This window comes from Capsella rubella, unplaced genomic scaffold (assembly GCF_000375325.1).
Source record: "Capsella rubella cultivar Monte Gargano unplaced genomic scaffold, Caprub1_0 scaffold_4, whole genome shotgun sequence".
NCBI lineage: Eukaryota > Viridiplantae > Streptophyta > Magnoliopsida > Brassicales > Brassicaceae > Capsella > Capsella rubella.
This window is the reverse complement of record NW_006238920.1, coordinates 13,804,256-13,818,080: the sequence shown is the minus strand read 5'-3', so window position 1 is coordinate 13,818,080 and position 13,825 is coordinate 13,804,256. Positions and strand designations below refer to the sequence as shown.

General features: G+C 34.5%; 3 protein-coding genes across 4 annotated transcripts; 2 read left to right on the top strand and 1 right to left on the bottom strand.

Moving 5' to 3' along the window:
• Positions 1 to 740: 740 nt before the first annotated feature.
• LOC17890193 (Golgi SNAP receptor complex member 1-2) lies at positions 741 to 3,018 on the top strand. 2 transcript variants are annotated; one of them, XM_023784137.1, is made up of 7 exons: positions 741 to 1,039; positions 1,503 to 1,699; positions 2,119 to 2,208; positions 2,316 to 2,387; positions 2,483 to 2,612; positions 2,706 to 2,806; positions 2,931 to 3,018. In XM_023784137.1, the coding sequence occupies exons 1-6, from the start codon at positions 907 to 909 to the stop codon at positions 2,801 to 2,803; spliced, it is 720 nt and encodes a 239-aa protein (XP_023639905.1). In that variant the 5' UTR covers positions 741 to 906; the 3' UTR covers positions 2,804 to 2,806; positions 2,931 to 3,018. The 2 variants fall into 2 exon arrangements, with proteins under 2 accessions (XP_023639905.1, XP_006294906.1); XM_006294844.2 differs by having other exon boundaries at positions 2,706 to 3,018.
• Positions 3,019 to 9,410: 6,392 nt separating this feature from the next.
• On the top strand, positions 9,411 to 11,804 carry LOC17890419 (axial regulator YABBY 1). The gene is made up of 7 exons (XM_006294893.2): positions 9,411 to 9,653; positions 9,778 to 9,936; positions 10,035 to 10,167; positions 10,729 to 10,777; positions 10,862 to 10,937; positions 11,360 to 11,437; positions 11,523 to 11,804. The coding sequence occupies exons 1-7, from the start codon at positions 9,549 to 9,551 to the stop codon at positions 11,595 to 11,597; spliced, it is 675 nt and encodes a 224-aa protein (XP_006294955.1). The 5' UTR covers positions 9,411 to 9,548; the 3' UTR covers positions 11,598 to 11,804.
• Positions 11,805 to 12,934: 1,130 nt separating this feature from the next.
• On the bottom strand, positions 12,935 to 13,562 carry LOC17889433 (14 kDa proline-rich protein DC2.15). The gene has a single exon (XM_006295154.2). It carries the CDS (start codon positions 13,506 to 13,508, stop codon positions 13,104 to 13,106), a length of 405 nt encoding a protein of 134 aa, XP_006295216.1. The 5' UTR covers positions 13,509 to 13,562; the 3' UTR covers positions 12,935 to 13,103.
• Between the last annotated feature and the right edge of the window lie 263 nt (positions 13,563 to 13,825).

The following is a 13,825-nucleotide window of genomic DNA, read 5'->3' as shown; positions in this document are numbered from 1 at the left end:
TGATAATATAGCACTCTGATGCCATACATTACAGAAAATCTCTTTTACTCGGTGTAAATGGTTTGCTTAATTACACAGTACTTGCTTGATACAAGCAAAGCAAAATATTAAACCGACAATTCATAAACAAATATACAATATTCCTTATAGATCAATTCATGTTTTCAACCGACAAGTTTTTTTTTATATATATTTAATCATATTTGTTGTAAGTCTGTATTCTAGCTAAAAGACGTTTAAACTTTCATAATAATGAGATATTACCAGCTGGAGAAGATATTCGTTTTTCTTTTTTGCCCATTACTGTTTCCATAGTCCCATTTTAATATGATATTTGTATTTTAGTCGTCACAGTTTCACGTTACAATTGGTTATGAGTTATATAATCTACAGTTTAACTATATGATTTGATCATAAAAAGTTAAGCATAATTTGCGAATCACAAAAAACAAAATGTTTTGGACCTTTCGAAAATCTGAAAGAAGTTTGTTCCAAACACAACACTCCTCTCAATAGTGATCCTATGGAATCTTTCCCTTTCTTGAGTCCCCAAGTCATCAACGTCGTGTTTTCCGTACACGTACGTACAAGAACGTGTCACTCACTACTGGGCTTAGAATTCAACTTAGCCGAGAGGCCGATTAAGGCTTACCACAAAAGGGCCTAAATAAGCCCACTATTAAGAGTCTATGATGATTAGAAAGGCCCATTACTAGTCGAGCGAAGAAGCAGCGGAGGAGGGAAGAGCGATCCTCTCTCTCGTTCGTAGCTGCTAATTTGGTTCCATCAGTTCCAGTTAGGATCAGATCGTCGCTGTCCGGAGAGCTCCGGCATTGGTTCAAGGCGGAGCTGGCGAGTTATCTGAGAACGGAGAGGTTACTGATCTGAATCGTTGAAGATCGTAAAATGACAGAATCGAGTCTGGATCTGCAGGAATCTGGTTGGGAGGAACTTCGGCGGGAGGCTCGTAAAATCGAAGGCGATCTCGACGTTAAGCTCTCTTCTTACGCTAAGCTCGGCGCCAGGTTTACCCAAGGCGGTTCGTTCTTCTTCCTTTCAGCTTGATCATCCTTTATGTGTTAGTGTAGTTTGTAATGTGATACGGATCGAGGCATGAATTTTCGATATGATCTCTTCAACGGATTGAATTTTGATTGCTATTGTGTCTCGGCCTCTGTTATGGTTCCCCAGTGCTTGATTCATATCTTTACTGTAGAAAGGATTAATCCGAATGTTAGTGTTTTTAGCGGATTTTTCAAAATAAAAGTGAAGTATTGCTGCCATTGAGAGGGCTTCTCTCAGATTTTCAGCGATTTTTCCATGTGTAATCGACTCTGTAAACAGAGTTTTTTGTTTGAAGCTTCCTGTTTTGCAATAGCTTTCAGCTCTTAAGAATGGCATTGTTGTAGCACATATTTCTTTTTTATAACGAATCATCAGAATCTCTTGAAATGCAAAGTTCAGGTGCCTTTCTTTACCAGATTCATATGTTTCGGTTTCAGGGTATGTTGACGCTGGATCTCCAACTGTTGGATCTGGAAGATCATGGAAGTCCATGGAGATGGAAATTCAATCGTTGCTCGAGAAATTGTTGGACATTAATGATTCCATGAGTAGATGCGCTGCATCTGCTGCACCCACAACGTCGGTTACCCAAAAGCTTGCAAGGCACAGAGATATACTTCATGAATATACACAGGTTCAATGCTAGCCCCTTCACCTAAATTTCTGTGTTGTTTTCATTGTTTGAGTGACTTTTAGAGTAACTGCAATCAATATAAATCTCAAACTTGACAATTCTAATCTCAGTGCTACTAATGCAACAATATCCAGCTCAGTACCTTTGGCTTTGTAGTATATAATGCAGAAGGTTGCTAAGTTAATAGATGCTTATGCATACTCTGTTTTGGTACTGCTATCCACTGTTCTGGTACCATGCATCCGAGATTTAGTGATACAAGATGAGTAATTGCAGTCCCATTTTCTCGTAAAAGGCAAAAACCTTTGCACCAGTGTGGTTTTTGTTTAGTGATTCTTATGATCCTGTAGTAGTAAGACGTTATATGTATTGTCTGACCTATATCTCCTCCTATAATGTATTTTCATGTAAATTTCTAGGAGTTTCGGAGAATAAAAGGAAATATAAACTCGATGAGAGAGCATGCTGAGCTTTTGAGTTCTGTAAGGGATGACATAAGTGAATATAAGGTAATGAGTGTCCTCAAGCATTTTAATTAAGAAAACGAAAATTCTTACATATTTCTTCTATAAACACATTTTGATTGGAAAGTTGGATTCAATTTTTGCTTCTGCAGGCTTCTGGTAGTATGTCGCCAGGTGTGCAGGTATTAAGGGAGAGAGCTTCAATCCATGGAAGTATATCCCATGTAAGATTGTCATGGCTTTTGTATTCTGAGTGTTAAACTCTGTTAATAGCCCTCTTTATATTGTAATTCTCATGATGATGAAAAATTGGCTGCAGATTGATGAAGTCATTGGTCAAGCTCAGGCAACAAGATCAGTTCTTGGCTCTCAGCGATCTCTGTTTTCAGATGTTCAAGGAAAAGTAAAAAATCTCGGAGACAAATTCCCTGTGATCCGTGGCTTACTTGGTATCTCTACCAACCTCTATATTAATATCTTCAACGAATCTCATTAACCTTCTAATTATCCTTTAAGCAACTTTTGCTTTTTCAATTTAATAGGTTCAATTAAAAGGAGACGTTCTCGGGACACACTTATCCTCTCCACTGTTATAGCTGCTTGTACCTTGTTTCTTATCATCTACTGGCTCTCAAAATAAACAGTATGTTCATACAACTAAACTATAAAAAACGACTTTGTTTCGGCATCTCTAGATCGATTTTTCCAAGTTTTTTTTATCTCTTGCTTTGGTGTTTTTGCCATTTTGCTGGGTTATGTATTTGTAGGACAATATTTACACCCTGAATTATAAAGCAAAAGTAGTATTCGAAAACTCGTTTTTTACAACATCAAAGGTCAACACTCCATGTGACATCATTCAGGTACTTGCTTTTTTTTTACCACACGCATAAATACTTCAATATGGTCCAACATACAAAGTGGTCCAATACACACACTATGCTCTGTTTTATTATGTTAGATTTTTCTTACTCTCAATCCCTTAGTTTGGTCCTCTCGACCGCAACACTTGTACGAAAAAGTAATCCAACTCATAAATCCATCTTTTCAGCTTATGCATTTACATCCACTCAGGTTACAATATCTAAAGGCCTCGACCGCTCTATTTATTTTTGGGTGGGGATACACTTCACTGATGATGATGATACAGTCCTTGTATTTTATTTCACTGCCTATATGTCCTACGTATAGTTTTAACTTTTAAGAAGTGCTAATCAATGTGGTTCGTACCGGTTTAGAGATTTTGTGGTGGGCCAAAGCCCACATATCAACAACTTGACCTAGCTTCGTCAATAACCAGGCCGGATTGACTTTTCTTTCTAAGGTTTCGACCTTAAATCTGGATTAAATCCGGGTAAGTCCATTATAACATGTATAATCCAATCTATCAATAGATGAATAGTGAAAGTGTCTAGCCTCGTGAAAGATATATAGGCTAAACGAGGAAAGTAACAAAGAGTTACTCCTAGGCATGATTCGTTAGCTAATACTAATTATAGTTTGAATATTTGTTTTTCGAGGGGGGAGATTGAAATTTAGCTTTTGGCTTTTTGCTTTACATTGGCTGGAGACATAGGACTAGGAACAGAGGCTCTTTTTCAAAAAAAAAAAAAAAAAGCTTGGTAATTAGATTCTACGCTTCCCAATGGGAGACCGTTTCTTACGAATTTTCAGACAATAAAACACTCGAAAGGATCAGAGGAGGCTCAGTTCCTCTTTTTGGTTAAAAGTGAAAAGAAAGAAAGAAAAACAAAAATCATTATAAGTTTCGTGAAGACAATTGATTGTGTCTATGGTAAAGTACTAATCAACCATTGAACCATCACCTATATTCATTCGATAACTCACGGATCGGGGATACAAAACATTTAGGAACAATCGGATATATGAAACTCATAAAACAACTCTTCTTCTATGTTTTGTAAAGACTCATATCTTTGTCGAATTTATAGTTAATGTACCGACACTTTTATTTGCTAGTATTTGTAATGGTTAATTAATAGTATTGACTTGTATTGTTAAATGCACAACATTATTGAGTTTACGATTTGCAAATGATGTTATGTCAAAGACTGAATGTGTCTTTAATGTAATAAAACAAAAAAATATTAAAGATGTAAACACATCCATAAATGCCATAAAAAGAAGAAGAAGAAGAAGCAAGTTATCGTTAATGTCGTCAATGCAATCAACACAATAATATGGTTGAAATAGTATGGTCAAACTACTAAATGGTAAATTAAAAATAACTAAAATTTGAAAGATACATAAATGAACTAAATGATATTATCATGATTGATTGACGAAGTCCATTCCTTGAATGATCATTTTAAACAAAAACAAATAGGAAATGAAGTACTTCGATCAATGTTCATTGATTTGAGATGAAAATATTTTTGCAACATCGCCTTCGCTGAAAATGTAGGAGTAAAAGCATCAAAAGATTTTTAATAACATAACTACTATATAGTATTTATCTATCTAATCGAGACATAGTTTATAATAGAAGGAAGGAGAGAGAGAGAGAGAGGGGCTTTAATATGTTCAATTTGGCATGTTGCTGTGCCCTAACAAGGAAATGTGAGGAGAGAAAATAATGCACGTGGCAGAGAGAAGCCTGCGACATAACGACAAGGAGACGGACCATAGGGTCGGAGCCGAGGAGCCTGGACGGTCCATAAACATGCTTAACCTATTAGCCTACATGACTCTACCCTATTGCCCCTATGACCTACCTAGCTCTCTCTCTAGCTCTCCACTCCGTACTCTTTCTTTAATTTTACTTTTCTACTCGTTGCAGTAAAAATCACTGTAGCCCATTTTAAATACGCATCCATACATCCTTGATATATTTTACAGAAATACATTCACATCTACACACATAGGCTAGGTACTAAAGGGGCACAAATTTTATTTCCTTTTTCATTTAAACTTTTTCTAAAAAGAACTGAATTTACACCCCAAACAAAAACCTTTTCTTCATCTTAATGTTCATATAAAAATTGATCACTTTGTATACTAGTAGTTTTCATGTAGTTGCACGATTTCAAGTTCAATCGACTGTTTTTTTCGTAATTGATCACTTTATATGGCTTTGATATCAAAACATTTACATGAAGATATGGATACATGAAATATCTACATATGACCAAAACATATAGTATTTTGCTAGCATTGTCAAAGTGTAGACATTCCAAATTTATCTTCAAATAATCCATATTGTTATCAAAACAACAATACATGTGAACATCTTTCTCTTTTTTACTCACTTTTTAAGAGGTTGAGTCCAGTCGTAATTTTTGTTTTACCCACACTGTCGCTTTCCTTGATATCCGAGAATTTGTTACTCCATAATTTACTGAGGCCAATTATACAAGAATTATGTAGAAATCGGAATCTTACAAAACTACCCCATTTGCTTTTAATAGTTTTTATGAGATTTTCAGAATCGTAGTTTTGTATGGAAAGAAGATAGAAAAAATAGAACTGGAGAAACCCTATAGTCTTCATATCTGATACCTTTTTGAAGCACAGAATAAGTAAATGCTTTATTCACACACATTTATGTATGTATGTATATAGGAATGTGTGTAATTATATAGGAATATAAAATATCCAGTTCAAATATGATATCTTTGAAAAGCCATTATTCTTTCTTCTGCGCAACAGCCCATTTCTAACTCATCCCTGGCAACACAAGTAGCATGCATAGCCACATTTTTTATTTTGAAACAATCGAGCTTCCGATCATAGATACGTACATATTTTTAATCCGTAACTAGAATGGTTCATAAAATACTGTATATTTAACTGATCGTACAAAGTAGTCTTTCTCAAAGTCGTTAGTAGCTAAATTGAGTTGAGTGAAACAGATCTAATTAGTGTTACACAATAAGAGTTACCGTTGAAAAATGTTAACATATGCATGGTATTATCTATATAGTATATACTAGCTAGGTCATGTATGTTTAAAAGAAAAATTAAAATAATACATTCATTAAAACCTATCTATTGAATTGTTTTTTAAAAAAAGTTTTAATACTAGCTATTTACAATCGGTGTAAGTGGGATTGTGACATGAGATATTAAATTTGCTAATTCTTATGTAGTGATGGGCTCTGTCTATTTTTTTATAGTGTATAACTTGATTAGTCTCTATTGATCTCTAAAGACAAGTGATGGTTGACTTACATTGACACCAATATTTTACCCTCAAACATGTGGGGTTCAGTTTATACCTTTACAATTTGGATGTTTGTGAAAAAACAAAAATTAAATATATTAAGTAAAAGATAATAAACTTTTATTCTAGAAAGGAGAAAGTCCCCAGACAATCTATTATGTACACACCATTTGAAGAATTAAGTTCATTTTAATCAGTGGATATAAATCAACTGATCATATATAACATCATTGCCAAGTTAGTTACTTTTTCGAAAAGTAAAAAAAAAAAACTCAAAAGAATTATTTTCATAATCATGCATATATATGAGTATGAATTATTGCTTCAATTAAGTTGTAAGTACTTTTTCATTAGATGTACAAATAGATTCGGGGTTTATGGCAAAAGCTTTTCTAAACCAATCAGAAGATAAAAGAGAATAGGGAAATGTCCATATCACCTATGATCTCAGTACACACATGCATGCATATATATATATAAATCCCAATACATCTATGCACAGCTACATGTGTGTACGATCTCTGAACACCCATCGCCCAAATTGCGACAAAAGTGTGGGCTAACCCTAACATTATATACGTTTCTACTTTCTAGTAAAGCATTTACCAACATTTTCAACTTTTCCTTCATTACAACCAAAATTATGCACGCCTCTTAATACTCAAAACTTCCCCCTTTATAATTGCGTCTATGGTCAACCTTACCCTATATTTCAGCCTTTCAGGGCTTTGATTATTCATATGTGATATTTAAGTTATGCCGAATTTATATAATAATTAATCTGCTTTGCGGTTACCACTCATCTCCATTGGATTCCTAGTAAGTAATATTGTTTTCATTGACATACAAGGCATTATATATGGTTGGACGACAAACATATATAGATACATATTACATAGCATCATTTCACAAGTAGATGATTCGTAGATATTTTCTCAGACAAGTATGCTTTGAAATGAGAATGGAATATTTTCTAAAAACATATGTAGGTTTGAAATTAATTACGTGTGGAGTTTTGTTCGTGGCTTTCACCAATTTGGTGTTTCTATATATACGTACATATACATGGCGCTTTTATAACTATCATTGAGAAACTATACATTAATATATTTTTTGTTTCCTTTTTTAATTCTTGGTTAATTTCACAGAAAAATCTATATTAGTTTCTTAACTATTTGATGTTCTGCGAGTGCTTAATTGGGTTATAGACACAATATATATCTATATATATTAAAAAAATCTTGATTGACCAACCGGTTTAGTAGAAAGTGTTAACTACAGAAACGGAATTAATTTACTTTCGCTTTCACGGAAAGTCCAAACTTGGATGATTCCAAACATTCAAATGAGGAGGAGAAACAATCGTCATATAATTGACTAAAAAGCTAATGATAACCAATCAATAAAAATGGAGAATCATGTTTATCTCTACCTATACATACATACATACATACATACATACATACATGAGATACATACAAACAAGAGTATGTTTCTTAGTGTGTTTGATAAGACACAAAACTGAAACTAAATTTTTTAGAAAGATATTAGAAAAGGAATTGTATAGAGAAACGAGAAAAAAAAAAAGAAAAGAAAAAAAAAAAAGTAATGGCAGTGGTAATTAAGGAATGACAACAACGGGTGAATGAGGCGACGCTTAATCACTCCCATGCACACGTCCCTTTCTTCCCCCCACCTCTGCCGCCCCCTCTCCCTCTCTCTCTTCCTCCATTGGGAACTGTGAATTCTATATTGTCAAACCATTATAACTTTTCTCTTCTCTTCAATACAATTTTTATAAGCCTTTCGTCGTTTTTAAACTTACTTACAAACGTACATTACATGTGTCATCACGTGCAACGCCAACCCCAAAGCCTTAAGCTCGCGAATCTTCTTAACATTGCCTCAATCGTCCCTTGTTCATACTACTACACCCACCTTACTCCTAATATATGTTTCAAATTCTGAATTGATCAACTTCTGGTTTGTAGTTTACTGATCGAATCTCATACTTTTGTCGTAAGTTTAATCTTTTCATATATAGTATATATGGAAGCTATAGATTTAAAATTTAAGTTAAAATATATGTTGGTTCTAGTATGTTGAAGAAACATGAATTGGTATATTCTAGTATGTTATAAACTACGTTATTATTATACACATATTGGCATATTATTTTAATTGTATATATAGACCAAAATTGAATTCATTGCAAATATAGAATTGTATCAGATGGGAAAGAGTCCGTCATTAAGCGATAATATCCTTAAAACTGTTTTGTCATTAGTCTTGTCTCCTTGTGACCACAAGGTCATCTAATAGAGGTACAACGGAATGGTATATGATTAATGTCTACGTTTTCTAGTAAGGGGGAGACCGCATGGTCAACCGAGTTTCTAATATAGGCATTATCATTAACAAAATCCAATATATATAGGATGTTGACAACATATTATTTTAATAGTTGCTCGCATCTTTCGATTGATTAAGATTATGTTGTAATGATCTAAGTTCAGTTTGTCTTATCAAATTTAATTAAATGTATGGCTTAATCGGCCACTTTAATTAACAGAAATATTTGTCACACTCACATTTACAAATACAATTTGCATTTTCTTCGATTTGTATATTATCGATAGTTCCATATATTTGCTCGTTCACTAGCGATCATTCCGCTATTACTTATTCAGAACCTAAAATATGTATACTTACTTATATAACCCAAAGGGGAATTTCTTGATAGAATACTTTGTATAGGTAAATAGAATTTAATACGCGATTATATATGCACACTCACGATTGCTCAGCTCTTATAATTAAAGTAATTGGAATATTTAATTTAACCAAAAGCATTATTTGAAGACGACCTAGAGGCTAGAATTAGAGCCTTAATTTGCTGGGTTTTTTTTTTTATAATTTCTTTATGAAAATTGCCTTTGTTGTTTTTTACTCTCTAATATTTTAATATCTGCCTATTCCCCTTCTCTCTCCTTTCACCTCTTGGCTCTCTCTATATCTTCCTTTGTGGTATATAATACACAGCAACCCAACAATCAAGAAGATCAGATCATGGTGGGGTTTTTTATTTCCTCCTTATCAAGAATCCTCTGATCAGTCAAATACCCATCAATCAATCAAATCCCCAAACACTCCCAAAAAAAGATCAGCTTCCAATTTTTTTTTACTCTTCTTACAAAAAAAGATGTCTATGTCTTCCCCTTCCTCAGCTGTTTTTTCACCGGACCACCTCTCTCCTTCCGACCATCTCTGCTATGTCCAATGCAACTTTTGTGACACCATTCTTGCGGTAAACACTAACCTCCCTTCGACAATCTCTCTCTCATTTCCTCTCCTCCATCTTCTCATCTTCCTCATCTATATAAAATTAGGGGGGTTTCTAATATTCCACTGTTTCTTGTGTGTGTTTATAGGTTAGTGTTCCTTACACAAGCTTGTTCAAAACCGTAACTGTTCGATGTGGTTGCTGTACCACCCTCCTCTCGGTGAACATGAGACTTGTCCTCCCAGCTTCTAACCAGCTCCAACTCCAGCTCGGTCCTCACTCTAACTTCAATTCCCAGAATATGCTGGTACATAACAACATTTAAATACATAATCTTATAAGGTCTAGTCATCTATCTTATTGGAAGTATGCGTGTCTCAAAAGCCTATATATATGTTATTGTAGGAGGAGCTAAGAGATGCACCGTCTAACATGAATATGATGATGATGAATCAACATCCTAACATGAACGACATGCCATCTTTCATGGATCTTCATCAACAACATGAGATTCCTAAAGCACCACCCGTTAACCGCCGTAAGATAACTTATCTTCTCACTTTTTAGGATTTTTCAACTTCTTTGGTAACTAACTGTATTTATATATAATTTGGGCGTGGTGATGAAACACCATAAATATGACATGCATAGCTTTTTTTATTTAACCGACACTGGATCTTGTTCAAACCCTAGCACCATTAAATTATGCATAAGAGATCACTTTTGTTAAATTTATAAAAAAACTGACATCAACGACCTATGGCCTTTAGTATGTGCTGATAATTGCCTACATATATCCTGGATGGCTTTTAGCGTCTGTAAACATATTAAAGTGACGATAAAAAGAAAAAGGGAGATAGATTCATGGATCCCCCGGAAATCTAGCTAAAGAGAAAGAATCTAAGTAATATGTTAGAAGATGGGCTTTGTCTTTAAAAAAAAAAACATGATGAAGTGATGATGGGTTAGAGAGAGAAAGTAGTGTTCGTGAGAGAGAGAAAAAAGACAATGTAAGTAGTTTTTAATGAGTGTTTGTCTCTTTCTGTCTGAGTTTTTGTTTTTTCGCTTTGTCTTTGCCGTTGAATTTCGCCATTGCCAGCTCCGGAGAAAAGACAGAGAGTCCCATCCGCATATAACCGATTCATCAAGTGAGTCTTATAACATTCATTCATATTCTTCTAATCGTAATTGTCCTAACATTTATAAATGCCTTGTCACGTCTTTGTTTTTAGGGAGGAGATCCAACGCATCAAAGCTGGTAATCCTGATATAAGCCACAGAGAAGCCTTTAGCGCTGCTGCCAAGAATGTAAGAATTGAACCTTCAATTTTTTAACATCCCAATAATATATATTGGTCCAATTAAATAAATAAATTTTGCCAACCAAAAGACTCCTTGAAACCTCTTGACATATACACATACATATCATCTAGTTAAAAAAGTTCCATTTGCTAGGGCTTTTTATGTTTCCCTTTAGTAGCTAGAGAAATTAAAACGATTGATACATGTACAACTATAACATCACAACTTGGTTAGATTGCAGGGGAAAACTAGGGTTTGGTTGCATATATGCATGCGTATATATGAAATATATAACTCCTTGTTTGTATATATAGGGATAATAAAGTCACATATGTGGGTATAGCTGAGATTAGGAGTAAAGAGTTTTTGTCGGGTTATAACACAAGTTGAGATGTGTCTTGTACGTATGTTGTTTATGTGTAATGCAGTGGGCCCACTTCCCCCACATACACTTCGGGCTCGTGCCAGACAATCAACCCGTGAAGAAGACCAACATGCCCCAACAGGTAAACCCTAATCTGTCGACATGCCTCTTACTGCTTACTGCATCTTTTTTTATATGTTTCTTGAATATTGAGTTTGATCATATAGGAGGGAGAGGATAACATGGTGATGAAAGATGGGTTCTACGCTCCTGCGGCTAACGTTGGTGTGACTCCTTACTAAAAAAAACGAGATAAATATAGTCCGATCGACAAGTGTTTGAGGAACTGAAATCCAGTTTCGTAAGGTTTATTATGATCATCATGTCCAAAAGTTGGGTTTCTTTTTCTTTCTTGAACTTATATAAAGTATGCATCATGTGTTTTCTTTTTCTTGTTTGTTGTAATCAAAAATCTTGCTAATTAATGGGGTTTCTTATGGTCGATTTCATCTGTAGTTGTTTAATTATTTGACCATAATGTTTTATAGTTTAACTCAGAGCCGAATTTTAAAATTATGGCTCTTTCCCCAAAATGTCATCTTAATTTTTTACACCATCGATCGCCATATTTAAAGAAATCTCAAAGGATATATTATAACTGTCACTTTATCTAATAGAGCTTTTTTTTTTTCATCTCAGAACTAATATTACGAAATACGAACATTAAAAATAAAGAGTCATTATATAAACTGAGAGTAGCCAAATCCAATAGTAATCGAAGGAAAAACAAGAGAAAAAAAGGTAAACTTAACTATTTTCTTTTTTTGTGCAAGCAAACTTAAACTATCTTCCCGAAAGGCAATATAGACGAAACATTTGCTTCCGGAAGCCTGCTACCACTGTCCAAGTTTCTCCCTCCAAAATCTGATTCTTGAGATCTATTGTTGCCAAATTTTATGGTCTAGTTTTGTTGGTCCAATGGTTCTATATTGATTTTTAATAAACAGTACATCAAATAAGAACGGTCAAATATGTATTAGACGTTGTGGAATAAAGGTACTCTTGCGAGAAACATTTCAAGATCAAAATCAGTGATCGCAATAAGCTAATCTAAACGTAATCGAGTTAAAATTAATCTCGCATAATTACTGTGGTTTATGCAAAAAAAAAAAAAAAAAAAAAAAAAGATAAATAACAAACAATAATAAATGGGCCAACTGAATGTTATTAGGCCTGTTCAGAATCCGGCCCATAAAAGATTTCCTTAGGAATTTGGTTTGGTTTTCACTAATTTCTAAGTTCCAAAAAGAAGAATCCAAGAGAAACGCAACGTTTTGGTTACTTCTAAATTCCCAATTCGTTAGTATTGTACATTATGACGGTTTTATCCTATCGCTTTCTAGTGTGGTCCATGTCGATCTGGCCTTAAAGGGCCATATGAGCCTATGTTGGATTGGATAACAATTAACTAATGGGAGAGTCCACGAAGAGACCCTCTAAATCATATAGAGGCATTTAAACAAGAGGGCGAATAGTACGCAAGCACTAGAGCGTCTGAGGGTGTGTCACTAATCAGTAATTACTATAACTGAATATAACTTATGGACGAGAGCTCTCAAGTCAAAATCTAAGAGAACTATTAAGAAAATGCATCAAAAGATTTCATTAACAAGTTCAAAGATTACATCAAAGAACAAAAGGTTGGCTATTAATTTGCATCTTTCTCACAATAACAATAGATAACAGTAGGAAACAAACAAAGTAAAACATAACAAACCAAAGAGATTTCTCTTTTAAATCTCAAATCTTCAAGCACATTGGAAACCATAGGGAAGTTTCTTGCCACAATAGTTCAACAGCAAGCTCAAATCAACAGGAACATTGAGATTAATCCCCAAGACATTGGCTTTAAGAGCGGTGCAGAGACAAACCGCAGCTTCAAGATTAGCAAGACCTTGAAGAAGTGAACAACAAGGAGTCTTAGGTGGAGAACCAATCAGAACGTTAACTAAACCCAATAAGTCTGCGCAAACACCGAGCTTAAGCGTGTCGGTAGGACAAGTGGGTTTCACCGCAGGTTCCTTCTTTGGAGACTTTGGGGTTTTTGGGGGTTTAGGAGTAGTTGGTGGACATTTTGTGGATGTAACAAAAGTGAAGAAAAGAAGATTGAGTGTGATAAGAAGAGCTGTAACTGCAAGAGCCTTAGAAGCCATAGATACTTTTTAGTAATGTTTTGGGATGAATGTTAGCGAGAGACAGGACATGGATTATATAGAACACGTTATTACATATACAGAGAGATGCATGTGAGTGACTGAAGAAAATTTGAGTAGGAAACAAAACTATCCAGCTAGATGGCTTTTGCAACTTGAGGCCATCAAATTGATTGGACTAATTTTAGGAATTGTATTTTTTTTTTTTCCATCACAAAAAGGGAAAAGACAAGATTTTTGTCTTGTTTGTTTGTGAATGTAAAGGCTCCACAAACTTTGCTGAGCCAGAGTGTAATCTCCGGGTGGGTATGTATCAG